The 24,090-nt window shown below is 41.4% G+C and overlaps 1 protein-coding gene across 4 annotated transcripts in view; it reads left to right on the top strand.

Moving 5' to 3' along the window:
* The window catches only part of GPRIN2 (G protein regulated inducer of neurite outgrowth 2), a 34,995-nt gene extending 17,065 nt beyond the window's left edge, over positions 1-17,930 (top strand). For 3 of the 4 annotated variants that reach the window (XM_032695548.1, XM_032695549.1, XM_032695550.1), the window contains one exon: positions 13,532-17,930. In XM_032695548.1, the coding sequence (XP_032551439.1) occupies positions 13,548-15,350 (1,803 nt within the window). In that variant the 5' untranslated portion in view covers positions 13,532-13,547 and the 3' untranslated portion in view covers positions 15,351-17,930. Of the gene's footprint in view, positions 1-10,269; positions 10,520-13,531 lie in introns of those variants that run through there. The other variant, XM_032695547.1, reaches the window with a different exon arrangement.
* Positions 17,931-24,090: the final 6,160 nt, after the last annotated feature.

The following is a 24,090-nucleotide window of genomic DNA, read 5'->3' as shown; positions in this document are numbered from 1 at the left end:
CAAAGGCTAAAGACTAGACAGAGAGCTGTTAATTGAATTTTTTGTGTAAGTACTTTTTCCAGTTAATTAGGGAAAAATATACCTTTTTTTTGTTACTGTATGCCATAGTTTTACTGTTGCAAGTGACCCTCAAGTCACTGGGCAATTCTCTTACTTCCTAAAGGAAACAAAGGTTTGTATCTTTGGCAGGTGTGTGTGATATTTCATTACTTGTAGCCCCAAACCATTCTGGCCCAAGAGCAACAGTACAGCAAGAATCATAGGCCACAAATGATGTTACACTTTACTGTCTTTGTCAGCCATGAACTCTTTGGGGGTTTTTTTGGTGGTTTTGGTTTGTTTGTTTGTGTTTGGGGTTTGTTTGTTTGTCTTTGCCATTTCCCATAGCAATGAGCCACACCATAGGGCCCTTTGGTTAATTCTTGCACCCTCATTGTGCAGAAATAAGAGGTTTTTAACTGGTGTAAACTGTAAAGCTGTATCAGTGAAAATGTTTCTCTCTGAGCTATTAAAATTCTGAAAGATCTGAATTATCCAAACTCTGAATAGTCTTGTTTGTTTTTTTCTTGGCAGGAGAGTGGGGGTGTTTCGGCGATGTGAGAGAAATCTTTTCTGTAAAAGCACAATGAAGGGGAGAATGAAAATAAATGTTGGAGTATGGTGGTCAGGAATATCTGCATGAGGGATGCAATGAGGAGGTAGAGAACTAAAAAATACTGCATGAGCTATTCTGTGGTTAAGATAATTTGATGCAATATTTCTTATGGATGGCTTATAACTATTGAATTAATCTATAGCCATGCAGCTGTTAGTTCCTACATGTCTTAAGAGCTGTCCCTTAAAGGAGTGCCCTCTGATTCCTTAGTGGTGTGTGGGCAAGAAGGTGGTCTCTTCCATTTAGAAAAGCTGTTAAAGTTTTCAGAATAGAGTTGCACTCAGAGAAATTTTCTGCAGCAACAGGAACCACAAAAAAAAAATCTCTTTGATGCTGCTTAGGTGTATATGCTCTGAGCATGGGAATTGGGTCAAGCCAGCTAAATGAAGTTGACATCAGCCAGGTCTTTGCTAGCTTGGTGTTGAGTGTGAGCATTAAGCATGTGAGCTATAGCCAAGCATCATTCTGCACAAAGAAAAGCATCACAAGAAAGATCATCTTTTAACTGGCCTGTCCCTGTGTGCATCTTTAAAGGTCTATGTCTTCCAAAATTATGGCTTAACTCTCCCCGCTGTGGATTTAATACAAAACAGAGAAAGGAGCAGGAGTATTTCTCCATCTGCAGAGTATTTGCTAATTAAGCTTTAGCAAGGGCACACCTGAGTGTGCAAATAAAGGTTAATGGGATTGAGCAGTTGTAAGACCTTCATTTGACTTGCAGAGCTGCACTGTGGTCAGCAGTGCAGAAAACAGAACCCAGTTCATCAGAGCTGAATTGGAAGATCAGACTTCCTTTTCAGCTCAAACCAGGCAAACCTGATGTGGAAATTGGAGGGCTGATGAATTCGCAAAGCCACCTGTTTCATTTGTTTTGGGGTGTTTTTTAGACTTGTAAAATTATTTGATTCTCAATGGCCTCTAAGATGTGGAAGGGGTGGAGTGTTTTTGTTGCTTTAGTAACATAAGAGGTGCTAACGGATTGGAAAACTTTTGGAGTCACTGCCTCCTTCATTTGTATCCCCTTGCCTCTAGAATACAGGGATCACTTTTGTGATCCTTTCCAAAGTCATTCCTTTTTTAACTCGTTTCAGTAAAAGGTGCAGGTTCCACTAATCAATTAAAAGTATTGCAAAATGGCTGCACGTTTCAGCTTCTCTTGAGGCTCAGGATGAGAAGCTACATGAAAACTTCTCATTGGCAAGGACAGATAAAAGCACAAAATTATGAAAACAATACAAAAATATCATTGTATCACTCATTTTTCAAGGGACCTTAGGAACCCATCTGTTCCAATCTCCTGCTGAAAGCAGAGACAGCTATGAGATCAGATCAGATTTCTTAGGGTTATGTCTGCTTGGGCCTTGAATATGGTCAAACCAATGTTTGAAAAGCAAAGAATTCCTGTAACAGGGACTTTATTTATTATAATCAGTATCTTGTTGCTAGCAGCTAACACCAGATGCTTAAAGAGTTATCCTCTAGCTGTCCTCGGGATCTTCCTCTATCCAAGTGATGACAGGAGCTGAATTGTCTTGCAGCTCTTGAGTTGTTTCAAATTTATACCTCAAAATTTTGTGTTCCTGACATTATTAAATGTTAAATAAAGAAGTAGAGACTTCTGCAGCTCATTTTGTGATTGAGATTAACCAAAGAGAGGGGAAATTTGCTTCTTTACTTAGAGCAGGGTGTAAATGTTATTTCTAGAGGAAGTTCTTCACATACTTGGATTTGACAAATATTTGCAAGCTTTAGTCTGCTACTTTGGTCTACTACTTTACTCTGTCTTGGTTTTTTTCTCCTCAAGGTCTCTGGTGGTAAATAAGCCTTGGGATAACCAAGCTCTGATGTTTTTCTTCTTTCCTGAGAAGTCCTGATAGAGTAGAGAGATGCTCCCTTTCATCCCTTTCAGGCATTTTCTGAAAAATATAGATAATAGTTTCCCACATAGGACTGATCAGATCACAGAGGAATTGGTACAGTTACTTTTTTGAGAGACAGACATTGCACTTCAACATAACACCACTTTTTTAATGACAAAATACCAAATTTGAAATGAAAACTTCTTCTTCCTAGTTCCTCCCATGTTCTTTGTGTGTACTTTTCAAAGCTAGCTCATACTACAATGGCAGCTTTTAGCAATGCTATGAAATACGATTAGATAGTCCTCTTTTTAGTCCTTTTCAATACTCACTTATCCCTTTGGATAGAGATTGCCAGTTCTTTTCCAGCTTAAGGATATACAAAAGACAGCTTGCAGTGTGAATTGACAGCTTAAATTTCTGAGAGAATCTCTTTTTCATGAGAAGTCCGTCATAGTAAATAAAAGCTTGCAAGTGAATGTGGCACTGCAGGACAACGTGGTCTGCAGTTGTGACAGTGTTGCTTATAAAGGTTTAATGAAGCTGCTTATAATAACACATTGTTATTTAATATACCATGCATATTATATAGAGAGTATATACACACAACACCTAATTTGAGAAACTCTGGTAATACTGGGTTTGTGTATTTGAAATCCTTAAGATAACTCATCCTCACTTGATGCTTGAAAGCTAGAGGGGGGAGGGTGCTTCTGAGGCTTGATTAGTGTCTCAGCTTTACTGGTAAGGTGAGCTTTCTGCATGTACAAGAATTTCCTGTAGAGATGCTCTGTTTATTTCTTTCAAACCAAGTATTACAAAAGAAGGGCCAGAATACATTATTTTCAATGTCTTATATTTAATATCTTTCATTCTGGGATTTGAGAGCACTCTGCAATCATGAATTAAGCCTTTAAATACCTACATCAGGGGCTTCTGCATCTAATCCCTGAGTCACAGTGAGTAAACTGAGTCACAAAGGGAATGACTTGCTCAAGGTCATGCAGTATGTCAGTGGGCACAGACAGAATTAGAAGGCAATTGTTTCCTCTTTCTAATTACTGAGCAATTGTTATTTATATTCTGGAAGTCAGTTTTCTGTAGGTCTACAATATAAAAGTCAGTCTTTTCCCTGCCACCACTGAGAGCGGCTTCTGGAGTTATATTGTCGTTTTGAATCTTCCTTTTCTCCAAGGCTTTGTGTATAGTTCACAAACACTCATTTAAATAAAGAATTTAAGGGGATTTTGAGGCCCTTTGTGTGGTGTTCAATCACAGGAAAAAAACAAGGGAACAAGAAATAAAGGTAAATTACTGGGTCTCACTAGATGAGTTGTCAGGTTTTTCTAGGTAGGAAAGAGATTCAACTATTATGTGTTCGAGAAGAATGAACCGTCTTTGATTGTTTTGGTGGGGCATCTTTCAATCTAAAATACTGTTTTCCTTTACTCTAATGGAGATGGTTTTGCTATTATTATTACTTTTGCTTATTTCCCCATTATTCCTGTTTGATGCCACTATAGGAACTGCCGTCCTTCAATTAATGTTGATATGTGAACATGAAAAGCCACTGTACCTGAGGCTACATCCAGGCAGTATCTTTAAGGCAGACCTGAGCTAATAACTAGTTATAAAGCTTTTATCTCTGTTGGCACAACACTAGACCAAGTGAGTGAGCTGTTTGGAAAGGCTGGGCATGTTAGACTGAGGCTCAAGCTCTGTGCTTTTGGCCACCGCCTTCCAGCCAGCACAGAGCACACACACACTGACTGTCCATCCACTCACACAGGCTCTGTGACAGAGCTTTAGGTGTCAGAGGTGTGTTCACTTGTCAGGGCAGAGTGTTTCATTGCCCTCATGTTCAAAGGTAAATAACTACAGTGCTGAATCCTGTTGTTAAAGCCAGGGTATCCACAGGACAAGGTGGCTTGGCTGAGTTCATATCTTCCCTCTAACTGTTGCTGTTAAGCTTTCAAGCAAATAGCAAAAATTATTATTTGAACATTTTCTACTAAAACACATGAATTTACAAGTAAATGTTCTAATCTTGGAACACTTAGCCAGGTTAGGTGGAGTTTGTTTGACATGCAAACTGCTGGCCTCCTATAAAGGTTGCATTAATATCCAGCTGTATTCCCTTGCTCTGAGATTGGAAGCAGGCTGTAAATGAGCTGCTGGTTTTCTGCATGATTTCTAAGCTGCTTCACAGGCAGCTGTGATTCACACAGTTTGCAGGCTTGGGCCTCTGACAGGCAGAGGCTTGCTGAGCAAGCAATGGCCATGTGTTTTTGCAGAGTTCCAGATCAGTGGGTTTGCTTTGGAAGTGGTCTGCTCAGGACTGAGGAGTAGACACAGAAAGGGAGCTTTGAGGAGCACAAGTCTTTCTATACCAGACTGACCCTGTCCCCTCCAAGCTGGTACGTGTGATGGAATACAATTTGATCCTCTGCTGTGAATAGGAAAAGGTCACTCTGAAATACATCCAGATGTTCATAGATCACTGCAAACATTTTCTGCGTTAAAGATTAGTTCCTAAAGAAATTGTGAAATGTTTTTCTCACAGGACTTCTGTACTGCCAGTGGATACCAGTAGCCAGCAATTCTTAGCAGCATAAACCTGGCAGCTGAATTAACAGTTTCATTTCGCTTAATTCTGATCTGCTTAAATCAGAAAGACAATTAAATTAATATACCACTTCTGTAGGCACACACTATTCACTGCAAGAATGATTCTAGGTCAGTGTTGCCCGCTGTTGTAATATTTGGGTTTTTTAAAGCCCCAGCTGCTGAAAACAGCTGATCACGTGAGTATATCAGCATATTTCCGTTGTAATTAAAATGTTTTAAGTCTTCTGACTGAAGAGCTGAGCTTTAAAAAAGTGAGCTGTCAAACATTAAGAGTGAGCATCCAGTATGACTGTACAATATCTCATATTTTAGCTCTGTTGGGTATATTGTAGGGTAATTGTATGCTGAGGCAGGTCTATGTGCACATTGGGTGAGAGTAATGTTTTGCTTCTAAAATTCTTCTAAAAGAAAAGACCAAAATCCAAGAGATTTTTGAAATTGTTCCTGGGACAGATGATTAAATAAAGGTGGTGAAGAGGATGCATAGTTGCACAGTGATCATGTGGTGGTGTCAGGACTACATCCCAACACATGCTTCCCTTGTGATAGAGTGCGCTTCTGGTTTCCCAATGATTTATTTACAGCCCCATGTGAATTGTCCTTCCTGGGAATTCAGCTAAAGATGTCACTGAAATAGTCTCTTTGGGTTCATCCATATCAGGCTCCTCTCTTGTAGCACTCTCACTTTAGCCTCTCTCATTCTTAGAATTCAGCGTTCTCAGCTCTGCTTTCCTGGCTCAGGCTGTACCAGAGCTGTGGGCTGTCCCTGCTGGTTCTTAAAAGAGAATGTTCACCCTCTTGCATGGCTTTTCTTACACTGTTGGGGTAACTGTGAACACAATGGCCCTATCCTTCTGCACTGATGTGAATATACTGGAAAATGTTGGAATCTATTAATTTTCTGGTGTGGCAACTCATTTATTATCCCCTGGTGAGGTCACTGGTAACCAGGCTACCCATAGTCCCTTCAGCATTTGGGGAAGAGGTCTCTGCTTCACTCCTCAGTACGGAGATGGAAAAAGGGGACTCAGGAAAAAGGGGACTCTTTCCTTTTCATCTTGTTACCAATCAATGCAGAGAGATGTCTGTCCAGTGTGCCTTTGCAGTCCTGTGCACTGAGGGTCAGAACTCTTCTGCTCTCGTGTTTTCTAGCCTGTCAAATGTACCTCTCTTCCTCTTCCTACAGGGAATTATGGTCCCAGTGACATGAACCACTGTCACCGGTGCTTCTCATGGTGCAGAACTGAAAAACAATCCCATTCATTCCCATCAGTGTGCACTTACCTGTTGTGCCCATCTGATGATGGCTTTTGTAGGTGCCCAGGCCAGTCTGTCCTGGGGATCTGTCTGATGCTTGAAAATATTTAAGATGACCCAAAATATTCACAAAAGGACATTAGCAGATTGAACTGAATAAGTCATAGTACATTTATAATGCTATTCCAAAATGGAAAGCCTACAGGAAGATGATGGATTAAAGGTTAAGTGATTGGAGTCTCAACCTAAGTCTTTATTAATCTAGTTGCATTGAAATAGTTGTATTGACAGAATTTAGAGAAAGTCTTTTATGTTCCGTGACGAGGGATACCTTTTACACTATTGTAACTCCTCTGTTTCTTCCTTTCACTTATAATTCACCAAAATAAAATAACAATTAAAAACAACAACAAAACTCCTAATCCCAGACACTTGAACCTCTAAGCTTTTTACCAAGGCTTAATCCTGTTTTGCCAGTGCCTTTCAAGTGGTTTGACTCCCCCCACCCAACATAAATGTTAGTGATTACTGCTAATGAACTGTTTCTTTCAGTAGTAGTAGTTAGGGAGAGGCCATCAGAACTCATCATATTAGCATGTCAATCTTTTTCTGAGTGCAGAACAGATCTTTCTTATCTTGTGGAAATGACTGGTAATTCTCAGTGTGAGCAAGCAGGGACACATTTTTAGACATAACCTTGCTCTTATTTTTTTTGTTTTGGTGGTATAAGTCTCTTCAAAATTAGTACTGATTTAAAGGAAATCAATATCATATTAGATGATGTTCCTTTTTATGTCATTTTACCACAGTAAACATGTATCGTGGAAGTTCAGTCGTAGATCCCAATAAGGAAGACACATTGCTTAAACACCAGGCCTGAAGAGAACACAGTGTAAGTATTCTGTACTGCTTCTGGTACCTGAGGTAATATGGCTGTTCAGGCAGAAATTTAGGTTTTCCTGTGTGTGTTATCTTGTGTCCCAGGCAGGTGTCAGCAGTGTTCATGGCTACAGCTGCCCCTTAGGTTGTAGCTAAAGTTGTCATTTTAACCATAAACTACTCTTGCCTTTTCAAATGTATAACCATGGTGTTTGTAATAAGATTAAACAGAGTTAAGAACCTACATATAGCAGCCTTCTATTCAAGTAAATCTCCTAAGTTAATTAAAATCACACTATTCTCCTTGTATAAAACATACATGTGTTTGTCTTGGAGTTTGGTGCTATTGCAGAAAATCTGTGTTTGCCTTATGAAGCTGATTATTGCACAGGTTACAGAGGCACAGTGGGGCCAGAATGATGCAAATAAAGGAGCAAATTCAGGGCAAGGACCCAAAATTTACAATTATCATCCAAAAATGTTGGTGTGGATCAAATTGCCAAGTGTTTTTCCAAATTCCACATTCGCATATTATTGCTCTCACCTCTGAAACTGGCTCTGATCACCATTTTGCAGTCAGATGCTGGTTTTGAAAGCATAAGATGAATCGTTATGAGGAAATTTTTATTTTTTTTAATTGTATGATCAGCAAAGTGAGAACAAGTGAAACAGCCTGCAGTCACTATTATAAGTGTAGTTGACTTGTGGGTGGACCATCACAGTTATATAAAGCAAAAATAAACTGTGAAAGTCTTAGAGAAATGAATCTCTGGCACTGCATGCACGTTTCTAGTAAATAGCATTAAATTTCTCTGACTCTTCCCAAATTCTGCAACTAACTTGTATTGTTTAATGTGTTAGGTGATTCATACTGCCTCACTGTCTATTGTTGCTACTGTTAACAGAGTACTAAGCAGGGGTTTATAAAAAAGAGGGAAAATGACTTTTTACATGGGCAGATAGTGATAGGACAAGGTGGAAAGATTTTAAACTAAGAGATGGGAGATTTAAATTAGATTTTAGGAAGAAATTCTTTACTGTGAGGGTGATGAAGCACTGGAACACGTTGCCCAGTGAAGTTATGGATGCCCCATCCTCTAGAAGTGTTCAAGGCCAGGTTGAATGGAGCCCTGAGCAACCTGATCCAGTGAGTGGCATCTCTGCCATGGCAGGGGGTTAGAACTAGGTAATCTTTGAGGTCCCTTCCAAACCAAACCATTCTGTGATGATTCTATCAAAGAGCATGGTCGCTCTTGCCAAGTTGCAGTGTAGATTTTTTCTTGAATTCTCAAAATCAAGCATCCTAGAAGGATCCAGCAGCTGAGTTACTTTTATGGCATTTTGTAGTTTCTCTCTTTGCTTGTTGGAGGAAATGCAAGCATGGCTGGATTTCTTTTGTTATTAACACATCATCTCATGTCAGTATCCCATGTTACTATCCTCTTTATGAAAACTATGATCTGTTTTGTGGATGTCTCATTTGTCATATCACTATTTTGAAGCCTGCCAGTGCAGGGAAGAAAGCAATCACTAATGGATACATAACACAGGAGCTAAATATGATCATATTGAAATACATGGGGTATTATTATCTTACATGAAATCTCACTTTATATATTGACATGCGTGGAACATAAAAATACTGAAGAATTTTACAATCATCATTAATTTGCCAGTGTATGTCTTTCAATTGATAACATACATTATATTTAATATTTTGAGACTAAATTTACTGGTGCATTAAATAGGTCACAACTTTAATCATAAGTCATAGCAAAATACACATTTGTTGCTTTAAAGTAGTTCAGTGGAATTAGTGAAAGCAGCCTAGATCCTCTCATAAGCTATCTGAAGCTAAGCCAAAAATAGTGGATGTTAATTCCATTTCTATCCTAATCCTTTCTCTGCTTGTCTAACAATTTTCTATATATTCACAGCAGAGTATCTGCCTCAAAGTTACTGCTTTCTTGTTTGTCTATTCAGGTGTGGATTTCCATTGAACTTCAAAATTAGAATCTTTCAGACAAACTCAGAACCTACAATAGGTATTTTTGAATTAAATTAGTTTCCTATAAACTGTATATTTACTTTTTAAAAAGCAAAGTTAAGCAAAGCAATCTTCTCTACCCAGCATGCACAGAGAAAGCTGGTTTGGGTCTCTAAGTACCCACTAAATCAGCTGTGTCTCTATCCGTGTTTCACATGCTAATCCATTTCTAATTAGCTGATTCACAGAATACAGTGCTGGTGTATGACTGTGACATTAGAGAGGTCCCGTGTTTTGGGGTTGGATTTTGTTGTTGTTGTTGTTTTTTAAAAAAGTTTGTCACACAATTCTGGGTGCCTGACCCATCCCCTTGGTGGTAGATGTGTCAGTATGACCATCCAGACACTTCTGCTTCCTTCCTGCTCCTTCTCCGCAGTCACCAGCTGGATGAGCCACCCAGGCCCGTGAGGGATGTGCTGCACCTCGGTGTGTGGACACGCGGCACTGGGCCCCTCCTGTGGGGGGTGGACCTACACAGAAGAATTTCTGTGCACCCTGAGCAGCCAGTACCAGCACTGCACGTGTGAAACATGGTTTGGGAAGTAGGGGATGGGATTACATGCCATTTCCAAAGACTTGGGAAGAAGGGTGCTGCATGTACAGCTTTGCTCTGGGTTTGTGCCATGTGTGAGTTTGTGTTTCTCCAGAGGGGCACGGCCTTCTTTTCACTCCCTGTGCTGACGTTAGTGATTGGCGTGGTTGGATTGATGAATTGATGTCATGAGAGCTAAGCCACTTGAAAAAAAAAAGAAAGTCATGGGGATCAGCAAGCTGGTGTTTTTGTGGCACACCTGCAGGCTCACTTGTGCTGCTGTGAAATGCTGAGGCAACATTTGGCTGCAGCAGAGGGGAGGAAAGGCCAGGTCTGCCACAGGTCTGTTCTGCAGCTGTCACTCTCCGTGCAGAGCTCCACGTGCACAAGTCCGGCTCAGGGCCCTGCCTCTGCCAGGTGGACACAATGTGCTGGTTGTGTAAGAGCTCCAGAGTGGGGCAAAGGAGCAGGGAATGGAGAGGGAAAGCAGTAGGTGGCCTATAAAAGGAGAAATGTTCAGGCTGTCTGGGAAAAGTAACTCCAGATTTCAACATGACAGGAAAGTGCATTATTCTCAAGGAAGCTGTTTCATCTTGCTTGAATGGGGCTTTGTTTCCTTTTTTCCCCATCCTTAACTGTGTCATAAAGTCTCAGGTGAGAAGGTGAGATGTGGTTTTAGTTAACTGGTAATCATTCCTATTGTTTTCAAGGCCCAAGTCATAGGATAATTGTTACAGTTGTGCTAGCCTGGAACAGTGGTCTATCTGAGCAAGGATTTTTGAATGCTGATGGTAGTTGCTGGTTTTAATGTCATACATGTACATATGTAATATATGTTACATTGGCCCACATTTGGTCTTGATTTCGCCTGCAGTGGGGCAAAAATAAATTTCTTCAGAGTTCTCTTGGAGGTTTCATTGCCAGCATCACGCTGGATGTTATTTTCAGTAATGTCACTATATTTGGACTGTTTCATTTGTCTGAATCTGTTTTGTGTGAGGTGATGAATCAGTTTCAAATTGCATCACTTCTTTTAGTTACAGAGGTTTCTGCAGCAATGCTACACAAAGAAAGCAAATAGAGGCCTTGGTCTTTGTGTATATTTACGTATTTGAACCTTGTAAACTTTGTAAGAGAACCCTTCAAAGTTCACAGAGCTGTGTATCATCTGTAAGAGGATATGTTTGAGCCTTCCCTTCACCCAAGTCTCAATATTTGTGGCTGAGGATTCCCGTTAGTCAGTGTTGTTTCATCCCGGTGTGTGTGAGAGCCTTTGCAGGTGTTATCTGTTAAAGAGATTAAGTGTAAGGTTCTCACCTTGCAGACAGCTATGCTGTGGTGTTTAATCCTATTGACTCCTCTGAACTCTGTGTGGCAGACTATCCCCATGTGTGTAAGTGGCTGCAGGACGGGTAACGTGCTGGAGGAGGTGAAGCATGTATGAAGGACAGGAAACTGCCTTTTTTCTGCATACAGTACAAATTTGAGCAAGCCCTTTGCTAGACCATATTGCTGCCAATCACAAGTCCCTGCTACGCAGCCAGCAGTTAGAAGCTTCCCAAGGCAGTGATTGCAAATATTATTATTTTTTAATGTTGTCATGCTCAATTTAATTTCATTATGGAAAACAGGCAACACAACTGGATTTCAGGTGACGGGAAAATTGCAACGTGTTAGCCTGCCAAAGTTACCAGTAAAAATGGAATTACAAGCACTGATAGCTGCCTGGATCAGCAGTAGAGCTCTTGGTTTGTGGATGGAGCAAAAGGCCTGCTCTTTATCAGTTGTGCTGGTTGGTAGATGACTCTTTGAGCCCGTAAATATCACATTAGAAGGATCACATATTAGAAGCTTCTCACTGAGAGGGTCAAATGTGAGCCCTTGCAGCCACCACGTTCTTAGTGTGATGAGTGAATTTCCCTGTTACATTTGCAGAATGCTTTTGTTCACCACGGGTATGTACCTTTTTTGTTCTGCACATTCATTTTTATTTTAGTGATACAGTGCACAGTTGTGCAGGTTTCTGTAGGAGACCTGCTTGGGAGGCAGAGTGTATAGAGATCATCTGGGGGAAAGTTGTCTTAAATGAGAAATTGCAGCTTCCACTATACAGCTGCACAACAAAATATCCAGTAGTACTTGACCTCGAAGAAATGCAAAAATGTTCTAGATTTTCCTGTTCAACAGAATGAGTTCTTCTAGAAAAGAAATACACCTATGTGTGTAGATAGATATAGATACATGAGCATATTAAAACATCCTAGTTATGCAAATATTGCAGCACCTCTGTGACACCAAGGCAATGTGCACAGTCAATAAGTGGAAGATCTGATTGAATCAGCAAAAATAAGTCACTAAATCTGGTTAGATTCAAAATCTTCAATCACAGCTTTTCTTAGTTGTGGCAGTGCTAATGTAAGTGTTAACGATATATAGGATGCTACACCCACCAGTAGAAACAAGAAGTGACTGAAAAAAGGACAGAAGAACCACAACACTTTGGTTAAAGATTTTCTTGTCTTGTTTTTACCCTGCTTTCAGTGCAGTGAGTGTGCACCTTCCACAGCCAGCATGAAAACTTGTGGATTCCCAAAGGTGATCAGCCCAAGCAGCCCAGAGCATGTACCCTTAACAGAGTGTGTGCTGAGGTGCAGACTCTCCTTGGGCCTCTATGGTTCCTAGAGGAGTTTAATTTCCAGCCTTTCACTGGATCCATCTTTGCTGCCACCTCCTGTGGTGCCAGTGGTCAGCACAAGCTAGAAAGCCGCCTGAGCTGTCACAGTCCAGCTGGGCATCAGTGCCCTGTGCTGTTTGTTCTGGGAACACTGGCACTGACTCCACACAGGCCTGGGAGAGCTCATTTCTTTGGGTTTCATGTCATGTCTCCTGTGCCACAGTTTTGTCCATACCTACAGTTCCCTTGTGTGGAGTCTGGGAAAACAGTTGACTAAAATAGTGATCTTCTTGTGCAATGAAATATGAAGAAGCTTGAGTATGGGGAAAAGGGAGAACTTGTTCTACTGTTAATGGCTTTGGTAATGTTTGAAAGCTCCAACAATGGCTGGATAAGTTCTGAAATTATGATGTCAGGAGACTAAAAATTGAACATTTCTTTGTTTTGATAATCAGTTAACATTGTTGGCTTAATGAGCACTGTGGCAAAGAGTTATCTTGTTTGAAAATACATCTGTCTTTGCTTAAGTTACATGACATCTCTGCATTCCCAAAAACAGCTCCAGTGAATTCAGGGGAGATGATAGTTGGTAATTTTGGGATTGTTTTTGTTAAAAGGTAGAAACCAAGAAAATTTTTTCCCTTTGTGTTTTGTGAAATGGAAAAAAACCAACAAAACAAAAATAAAATAAAACAAAACAAACAAAACCCAAACAAAACCACAAACAAACAAACAAACAAAAAACCAAACCAACCAAACAAACAAACAAAAAAGAAACCACACCAGAATTTCAATAAAACCTGAATCTAATTTAGGGAAAAACCCTTTGTGGAAACTGACTGGCCTGAGTACACATAGACTGGAATACTGTACTTTTTCAAAGATATTTGTGAACTGTGAATAGCAAGAAGCCCAGGCAGAAGGCAATAGAGATTACAGTTTCTGGTACATTTATTTCCTTCTTAAATTGCTTCTTTTTCTTCTCCACCATTTTCTGCAGATCTCTCTTTTTTGCCATGTCAGCTGACAGCCACCAGCTCCACACTCATTCCTACCAGGACTCGCTAAGTTCTACTTATCACAGACTCTTGAATGTCAACAGTCACCCCCTGTCCAAGAGCTCCTCAAATCTGACCTGTATTGGGCAATCAAGTCTAGAGGAAAGGCTAAACAACAAACAAGAGCTGAAGAAAAGCTACAGTAGCACCATCTGCCATACCCTGGAAAACAAGAGTGATGCAAGGAGTGTGCAGAGTCCTGGATGGTCCTCTCCGCAGCCTGGGAGGATGAGACTTGGATCAGAGGTCCAAATCATAAGTGACCAGTCAGCCAATGACCATTCAGAGAGCAGAACTAAGACTACAAACCATTTCCTTATCACTGAACAGCCTTCAGCATCCTGGGAAGTGGGGGATGCTAAGATGTGTGTAAAGAGCAGCACCACTGAGAATGTTTCTTCAGCCTGTGCTACTCACCAGCAAAGCATGTGTGAAATGCAAGAAGCAAGAACTGCCCTTCAGAGAAGCCACTCAGACCTAACCTGCAGCTGCAAACAGCAGACTTACATCACTCACATAGAAACCAGTGCCACCCACTCCAGCCTGAGCTCTTCTAGCTGCAGACATGGCCCACCAGGGGCTAGGATGTCCTTCCCAACACAGAGGTTTGGACCAGAAACAAATGAAAACACATCTCACTATCAAAACCTTGTGACTCATCTTCCAGTCCTGCCTAGAGATCAACAAGTACCCACAAACACCTTTGACAGTGGCACTATTCCACGTAACACTACTGTTTACACAGATCCTGGAACATTTCACGCTGCTGTTCTAGGACACCACATGCCTGGAAATGGTTTTCCAAACAGGACAATGTTCAATCAAGCCACTGGGATTATCCATAGCGGTCTGACTTATGGTAGTATTCCGAACTCTGCATACTCCCCCATGGTGATGGCAGTTCATAACAACTCTGCAGGGCCCTGCAGTATAAGGCAGGATGCCTTGAAGGCAGATGCCACCATCCCTGCCTACTGCCACTCCTTGCCCATCCCGTCCATACAGCTCGTTCCGCGGTTGGTGTGCTCCGTTAGTGAGACAGGAAGAGAGCCAGCAGCACCTGGCTATTTTCATTCCTTCTCTGCGTCAGACATTCTGACCTATCCTAAGCTGGTGTCTTCAGTAAGTGAATCGGGCCTGGATGCCAAGAGAGTCCTGAAGTGCTGTAATGTTCCTGGAGAACAACTGCAGCACACTCAGCACTGTGCTCATCAGGAGAGAGCTCCTCCAGAAACCAAGGCTGCCTGCATTGCCCTCAGCAACCAACAAGGTGCAGACATAGTAGTGACAACTAAGGATATGTGGACTATGACCTCTATGAATGATTTAACCAGAGGACTGAAACCACCTCTTGAGCGTAGAGATGCCGAGGTACAAACTCTTCCGACCATGGAATGCAAATCTGTGGCTACAAGCCCAGCAGCTGCAGCAGAAGGTCACCCGCATGTGTTCCCAGAGGTGAACCTGGAGCAAGACTTGGAGGCCCCCAAAACTCCAGTACGTGAAGTGAGGTGGGATGATGAAGGAATGACATGGGAAGTGTATGGGGCATCTGTGGATCCAGAAGTTCTCGGGGTAGCCATTCAAAAACATCTGGAGTTTCAAATAGAACAATTCCAGACAGAGCCTGCTGAGGTGGCTGAGAAAAGTAATGAGGAGCCACCTCCTGAAAAACCGGCGAAAAAAAGGCCTTTCAGGACAGTGATGCATTCCCTGAGATATCCAAGCTGTTGTGCTCGCTCCAGTACTGCAGTGGAGTGAGCACAGCTGTAGGATGCAGGATAGCTGTGCTGCTTTTAAATTGTAAATAAATGCTGACTCTTAATTGATAACACAGTCCACATCAGGAGAAGTGGGAGAAGTTCAGTGATCATCGAATATGCATCAAAGCAAGGAAAAACCTGTGGTTGGGCCATATAACAGAGAACATAATCTACATCCTGTCGTCCGAATGCTCTTGGCTGTATGTAATGTAGCACTGTTTTCTTCTATGTTTGTTTTAAACCGTATTGTAAGGAATGAAACTTCTTTTCTAAATGATGCATCTTTTTAAAATAATGATGATTTTTTCTGTATTTTAATAATTTAGGGCTAGAAAACAAAGTTAGAAAATTATGCTTTCATCAAAATTCTTAGCTTTCAATCCTACTCCCTCAAATAGTTTTGGGAGCTTTTGCTGTTAATTTATAATAATGCTGACTATAAGCCCACTTTAACTGTAGAATGACAAACTAGTGTAATGCTCTATGACAAAGAATTGTAACTTTTTCTACATAACTGTGAAGTAATTTCAGTATTACTAGTCTGAACTCTTCCCTCTGCGAGCTCATGTACATTGGATGCTCCTCCAACTTTCCCATTAGTTTGTAGTTATGATGAATTACACTATAAATATCCAGAACTGAAGTTTACTAAGCAATTGACACAAATGTACAGTATTACCAAAGATGACTCATGTAATGTGAATTACTTATTGAATGCTTGTTTTAGAGACATAAAACAGAAGGTATTCAGATTAGTCTGTCACACATCATACCCTACAACTCATAAGCAGTTTTGTTTTGCTTATATTAAAAGTAATTTCTAGTGAGTTCTTTTTATGTGCATCTATCCTGATCAGTGGTTATTTGGCTGTTGCATAAGCCACAGGGGACAGTTTGCATGTAACCTTTGCTCGTCTTGTGTTTCTTCCCTGGTCTGACGTCAAGCGCCTGCTGAAAGTCAGACCTTGTGTCTTCCCCAAAGTACAGCTCTAAGGTTATTTATTCCGAGTGCCTTGGTCATTTGGGCAGCTTAAAGATTTATTTTCTCCTAAAAACAACTTTGCAAACCATTTCTCAGTGAGAAAGCTTTTATGATAGTGTAATGCAGCCGTAGTGCAGGGCCTGCTTGAAGTGAAAGGTTTGTCAGGGAAGCTGAGAATACCATTCCCAGTGTCATACGTGGCCTTTGGTCAATGAGCTGTGATGCATTAATTTAATAATATAGAGTGGCTGAAGACCAAATTTTCACTCCTGGACAAAGTGGAATTAAGCAGAGCTGGCTGCTGTGAAATTCACTTTGAGTTCAGGAGGCTTCATTCAGGCCCTGGGACTTTGGCCTCAATGAAGTCTGAGCTCAAAATGAGTTTTATACAAACCAAGTCTGAAACCACTGGAATATGATGCCTTACTCAGGATGTTTCTATAGCTCTGAGCATTCAAGTTTTGATAATGATCCTGGATGTTAAAATTCCTCTTCTTTAAGCTTTAATAGAAGTAAAGAAGTAATGAGTAGCTAAATAAAATCACTCTGCTGTTATTTAGAGTTTAGCTAAACAGTTTCTATATGAACTTATTTTATGGCCCAGAGTATCAAATGCTGATTTCTCCTTTTCTTCAAATATTACACTTTGAGAATTTCAAGCACTATGGTGGTCTAAACCCTTGTGTTGTCTACTAGCTTGTCATTGGGTGTGCAGGAGAATTAAAGATTTGAAGAGTCAAACTAAACCTTTAAAATAGCAAGTGTACCTTGTTCCCATGGCCATCATAATCCATACTTTTAAGCTATTTGACATGTATTCTATATTCTCTTTCCCACCCCTGCCAATCCAAGAACCCCTCTAAAATAAAGCCCCCCTGCTCTAGGTGATAAAATAGGACCAGTATCAAACTTGTCAGAAAGAGATAGTTTGCAGAAGGGATTGGAACAATATGGCCAAGTCCCTGGAATCCTTTGGCTGTTGTACTATAAAAACTGGAACAACTCTTGGATTTCATACAGCTTTGGTGGCAATTATTTGTGGTTTGTGCATTGCTGCCACAGTCCTGAACACTGATTATCATTCCTGGATGAGAAAAATAACAAGTAAGGAGAAAGGATACCAATGATTTGCAAGTCCAGAAAAACAGATGCTCACTTATTACAGTCTTTAGGATGATAATTGGAGTTGTTGTTGTTTATAAAAATAGTGTTTATGTTTGAGGATTTCCTATACTTTTGCAAAGGTTTAAAGTACAACGTATTTAAATGGAGATTTAAGGAAAAAAATACCAACTAAAACACTAATCTGAATATTAGCTGCATGGATAAAATAAGTCTTTTCTCTTGTATGATAGATACCTCAAAAAAAAAAAAAGGCAATTTGGATTCACTTTGCATTTGGATTCAATTTAAAAAAAAAATTAAATCCAGCCACATTGTGTATTAAGTATTCTTTGTTTAAGTGTTACTCTTATAAATGTGAGAACTCTGATTCTGTTTTTTAATGTTTTCTAACTTAGGAAAATCCAAAACCATTGCATTCTATTTTCAAATATGAATAAAGTAGCAGAAAAGCTCATACTGGATTTATAACTGAGTGGGTCAATGCTGAACACAGATGCTTATCGAGCCAAGGTGAAATCAGGGTGTATTATTTTCTTGAGCCCATTTGAAAACCAGTTTGCACTGCATCATGTTGCCTCTGCTCCCCAGCCTGAATGCTGAGGTACCAGTTACAGCTGAGGAAATTGGGATTGCCTTTCCCTGGAATCCTCAGTGAGGGCTGCACTGACACACTGGGTGCTCTAACCATTTTGCCTCAGTGCTCCTTGTTTCCCTTAACATATGGGAACAGCCACAGCTAATGCAGTGTTTTGGATATGTTATGTTGTCCCTACACACTAACTAATGTCTCTAGAAGGATTTCATTGTATATGATACTTGAGGCTGAGAGATTGATAGTGGGCTGAGATGCTTAGCTCAGTGGCTCTGCACACATTGAAGGCAATTGATACTAATATCAATATGCTGAAGAAAGGGCTCTGAAAAGGCATTAGAATAATTCATTTCACTCTGAATTATTATTTACTGTTACCATTCCTAGAGGAGAGACCAAAACCTGTCAGACTGACTATTATCATTGCACAGTTGCTATTTGGGATAATCTTTGACTGTGGGGTTAAATACTGAAATAGAGGATATTCTCTCAATGTTTTAAATAAAAACCTCTCATAGTTAAATCAATTTTTAAAAAACAACAAACTACTAAAAAGTTGCTTTGTCGTTGTCGTATCGGTCACTTTTAAAATCACTGTACTTATTGTTTGGTCCTCTCCTGAAAATGTCAGTTTGTTCTGAGAAGCAGCTTTCTAGAGTTGTGTGTGGGACAGGTTGCTTAATGTCTGGGAATCCAGTGGAAAGGCCACCTAATCAAATTCACTCCAGGCCCAGTAACATGGCTGCCCCCACAACAAACTCCCCAGCGATTCCTGCTGCCCCTGGGGTGATGAGGAGGCAGCAGCTGGATGGGGATGTGCTGCTGAGGGGCTCTCTGAAGGCTGGCAGCCTGTGACAGGGGTGCTGTGGTCTCTCTCTCACTCCCAGTTCACTCTGTGGTGTCTGCAGACCACTTGGATTTTGGCTCCTGCTGCTGGAAGAGACCTGGATCCTGAGCTGGTTCTGTTAAGGATGGCTGCAGAGCCCTCACTTTAGACACAAGTTTTGCTGTGGGATCCCCTGCTCTAGAGAAAGCTTATCTTCCTTCCAGGTGTAGCTTAAGGAAGTGTGTGTTGTAGGGCTGAGCCAAAAGGCCCCACGGAGCAACACTGCTCCATGCCCGTGGTCCTCTGAGACAGGGCAAGTGGGAGGAGGCAAAAGCAGTCAGCTGTTACCTACCCAAATGTAGCCAAGATGTTCTAGGGAAAAAGAGCATCCCCTCTGTACGGACAGGGGAATGTATTTCTTCCTGATCACTTCTCTACTTATAGCCAGTAAGAAATAATGACAGGCTGGACTAATTGCATTATTGGATAGACATTTAGTCTTTTAAATCCAAAGCAGTAAGGACCTGTCTGAAGATGTGCTGAGGCAAGAGGCCTTCTGGAGGGATGTTACCCCTGTTAAAGATGGAATAAGAAAAACAGTGTAACTTTGCTCAGAAAAAGTAAGGTGTGGTGAGGTTGGGTTAGAGCAGAAGCTCAGAATGGAGACAAGACTGAGGAACCCCAGCTCCATACAGGGACCAGGGCCAGGTGCCCTCCAAACACTCCTGCTGCCCCCTCTTTCAGGAGCTTTTCCAACTGTGAAATTGCAATGTTAATACTTCATTGCCATCTGTTCCTTTCAGGCATGTTGAGGTGATTAATTTGTCTTCCTAAGCCCCTTGAAAATGAAAGCAGTCTATTAGTGCTAAGTAATACTGTTAATTGACAAGAGAGAAAGAGGCAGCATGTGGGTTTATGAGGTGGAAATAAATAATTCTAATCAACTTCCACAGTATCAGTTAAATAACTTAGTGGAACTTGCTGCATCAGCCACTCATCTTTCCCTTCCAGAGGACTTTAGGGCTCTGAGATTGATTCCTAAGTTTTGTTTCTTTTTTCTCCATTCAGAACTGTGGATCTGAAATTAAGAACACAGTGTGCCTATTGATCTTCTTTCCAAAGCCTTGTTATTTACTCAGGTCACAAGATCCAGCTGACCCTCAGCAAAAAAAAGAGGAATCTGATGCCTATGAGCCTGTGCACAGAGCCTTGGGCTGCTTGAGTCTGCAAGTACATCGTGTCCACAAATACTTCCTGCCTGTTTAGGGAGGGAGCTGTGGTGCTTTCTACTGGTGCTACAGTCTGGGTCATCCCACTCCCCTGCCCCTCTACAAGGGGGAGCTCAGTATAAAAATGGGTGTGCTCCACTTTCCACCTCTGCCAGCCGGAATGAGCCTGTCATTTTCTGTGGGGCAGCACCCCTGCCCCAGGCAAAACCAGTGCCTTGGAGTTGTTTTTCCTCCTGGAGCTCCTTCATCAGACTAAGCACACAGTCACTTGTGGCTTTTACTACCAGTCTGCATCAGTGAAGGGAATGGTGCATATCCTTTGCCATGGTCATTTGGATGTCCAGCTTCCACGTTTCTTGAGCTGTAGAAGTGCTGAGTCTTGAGCTGACAGCCATCACATGTACCAGGGCCCATGTGTTCAGATAGCAGAGTACTAAGCTGTAGCTTGTAAGTCCTTAGAAGCATTAATCCTTTCTAAGATGTGACCTAAACAGATGTCATCTGTCTTATTATCAGGCTTTCAGTATACTACAGGCTATGCCACTCAGATGATGGGAAGGAAGCGTAGAAAACAAAGGGGAGAAACATAAGCAAAGAAACGGTGCTGCAAGCTTCCATCCATCCTGTTCCAGCCACCTCTTACTCTCCTCTGGGCACAAAAGACAGCTCCAGCAACAACAGTGTCACAGGTGTGATGAAGGGGAGATTTTTTTTCCCCTGTGGTGTTCAAGATAGTGGAACATAAGGAATCTGGGTCAAGTGCCCTGGTGAACTGCTGCTGGCCAGGATTACATCTCTGAGCTCCACCTGGCGCACAGCCTGGCAGGACACACCCACTCCTCCTCCCCTGCATCTTCTGGTCCCTGCTCACCTCCTACAATTTTAATGTAAAGCAGAGATGGAGTCAGAGTTTGGGGGGTAGTGAACCTTTCCCAAATAGCCTTTTGTTTGTGCTTTCCAACACAGACCTGCTGACAGGCAGCTCTTTGTAGTGCAGGAAGCACACAACTATCCAGGCCTGGGTGCCTTTACCTGACCTGTGATGTACTGCCCTGGCAGCAGCAGCTGATGGAGCTGGAGTTTCTGGTCCTTCCACTGACACAGGCACTACACCCTCAGTGACCACACATGCAGGAAAAGTCAGGCCTTTCACCTCCTCTGGTGGCTTTTTGCAATGGTTATAGGTAATTTGCTTGTCCCGCCTCTGGTGCTGTTGTAGGGCAAACTGCTTTGCCCCTGCTTGGGACTGAGCAGAAATTCCTGCATGTAGGTAAGTAAATGCTATTTTGTGTTCACACTGTCTGAAAAATCCTGCAAATGCCATTGTCTCAGAGAATCCAACTTTAGGAAAGCCTACCTGTTAATTTGAATTCATGGTATGATGGGTTATATTTCTTCCTTGTTTTTGTAGTGATCTGCATTTGCTAAATTTCACACTTTTTTTAGCACCAACCTCACTCTAACAGTAGAATTACGGGTTAATTTAGTCTTGTGCTGCTGTAGCTGCTTCCTTAAAGAGGATCTTGAGAAAAGATGAGACAAGTGTTTCTGAGGAAATACCCCAAGTGTTCTGATTGTGTGATGTCTGTTGTTCAACAATCTACTTTTCCACTCAAACAAGAGTAATCCCTGGAGCTGTTACACAGCCCTCATACTTTAAACCTGCACTGAGTCCCTTCCTGCTCCAATTTTGACTGGAATATATGTGTGTGTGTGTGTGTGTGTATATATATATGGGGGGGAGGTTCAAAATGTTTAGTGGCCAAAATCACGCTGCTGTTTCACTAAAGGCTCAGTCTATATTTGTGATAGGAAAAGTTTCCTGCAGTAGGTTGGAGCTTTGTAAAAATGGTTTTAGGTTAGTTAAAATTGTTTATACACTGTTTACATGCTTCCTTCCTTCTAGTGTAAGCCCTTTGGTGCTGTGCCTGACCACTGATGCTGTGACCTCGCCTGGGGCTGCAAAAAGTGGGGACTTGCATCTTCTCTGCTTTCACCTCCCCGGAGGCCCTTCCCTTATGTTCAAAAACAGGTGTTTGTGGTGGGGCCAGCACCCCACTTGAGTCACCAGCCCTGGGCCTTCCCCATGCATTTTCGTCTCATTAATTTATTATTTACAGTTTTTGTTACTTTTGCCCTAGAAAAATGGAATAGCTGGGTATTATATGCCTTTATATGAAATAAAGTACTTTCCTCTATTGTGATGCTAAATTTGGAGGTTCCCACCCTATGTCACACAGCAGCTCTTTCCTGTACTGCTTTCCCACCTTTCAAGCATCACAGAAGCCAACTGTCTTTTGCTGGAGGTGGCTCATAATAATCTCTCCTAGTTTAAGCTTGCCTCCTCAACCCTGAAAATTTGGCAGTGAGCTCTACACCTGCATGGCAAACTTTTCCACTGATGTTCTGATTTCTTAAATTTACACCATTTTTAATAGCCCAAGTGTGCCAGGCAGTAATTCAAGAATTGACTGTGTGGTGCATGTGGAACATGATTAAGGATTTGTGTTTAATACTTATCTCCTTCCTCAATATTTGAAGTTGTAGGAGCCACCAAGTCTAGGATCGATGCATGACTGTTGGGATGTGACTTTGCTTATTGAATGTATTTCTTTGTGTATTGGAGACTGGCCAGCAAACACCACAGGGAGAATTACATCAGGTACTGAAGCAAAGCCCCACTCCTGGCCTTGACAAGTCTCATTAAAGGTATGCACCGTCTTTAAGACTATTTTTCAGTGACATGAACATCACTGTCGTGGCAGAGGTTGATGATGAAGTCAGTAACACACTTATTGACAAATAACACTTTGTACTGCCACATTTTTGCATAGCTGTTGAGCCATTCCTGCTGTCACTGAAGATGTGATGGAGCCTGTTGTAACCTACAAAGCACATATGGACATTCCTCTCATTTGTAAAGCACATGTGAGTTGCAATACCTATCCATCATACCTGAACCCTGTGTGCCTTCCCCTTCATAGGTGGGAAGACATTTAATTTTTGGCCATCAAAGAATCTCCTGTTTCTGCAAAAGGATATGTGTAGATGTAGTGGTTGCTGTTTCAGATGCATCTACCAGCTGAAACTTTGGAGGGTTTCTGGAGGGAAAAATTAATAACAAAAGAAGCAGAAAAAAACAGGGTGAGCATTAAAATGGCTACACATGTAGTTTTGTTTCCAAGGACATGTGGGATTCCTGGGAAAACCTACTTGCATAGGTATCTATCACACAAAAGATGCTGTGCTGGCAAACATCTGGATGTTTGGGTATGTGCTTACCAACATGTCTGTGCATAGGGTGTGGAGTCCTAATACCTGCATGGCATACATGATGTGCTAGTATATAAATAAGGGTATTTCCCTCCAATTGCTGGTAACTGCACTTGCACAAGAGAAATAATTTCTGTTATCACAAGTTAATCTGTTCCTTTTGTCTATTGCTTTGCTCAGGAATTACACTTATTTGGTTAAAACTTCTGCTATTTTTTGCATTGATAGGTTTGGGCCATAACAGGTAAGAGATCTGTTCTCATCTGTGGCAGGACACTAATTCACAAACACTGAGTTCTCATTGGTACCCACTGCTTCCAGAAGTAAGTTCTGCCTTTGGTTTGACTGCCCAGAGAAGCTACAGAAAACCTTTCTGAGAACCTCTTTAAATGAAAGATGATTGTGGAGTTAGGTGTAGTCTGTACTTCTGTTTGATGTGAAGTGGGACAGATGAATAGATAGTAATTAAAAAGCTTGCAGAAATGAGAAATCCCTAAACTAGAGAAAGGAAGAAGGCTGTGTGTGGTGTGCAGGAAATGGCTATTAAAACATCTGTTTGCAGTCTGTATATGGAACCGTTTGTGTGGGAGTTCAAAAACATTTCGTTTCTCTCTGGTACTGAGGTAGCTCGACACAAAAAGCAAAGATTCAAGGTGAGTAAATACAGCAGAGAGCTTTGCAAGTCCCCTGCAGGGCAGTGAAGCCTCGGCC

Source organism: Chiroxiphia lanceolata, chromosome 8 (genome assembly GCF_009829145.1).
Source record: "Chiroxiphia lanceolata isolate bChiLan1 chromosome 8, bChiLan1.pri, whole genome shotgun sequence".
NCBI classification, from domain to species: Eukaryota; Metazoa; Chordata; class Aves; order Passeriformes; family Pipridae; genus Chiroxiphia; species Chiroxiphia lanceolata.
The sequence above is the reverse complement of the archived record's forward strand: the minus strand, read 5'-3'. Positions and strand labels throughout refer to the sequence as shown.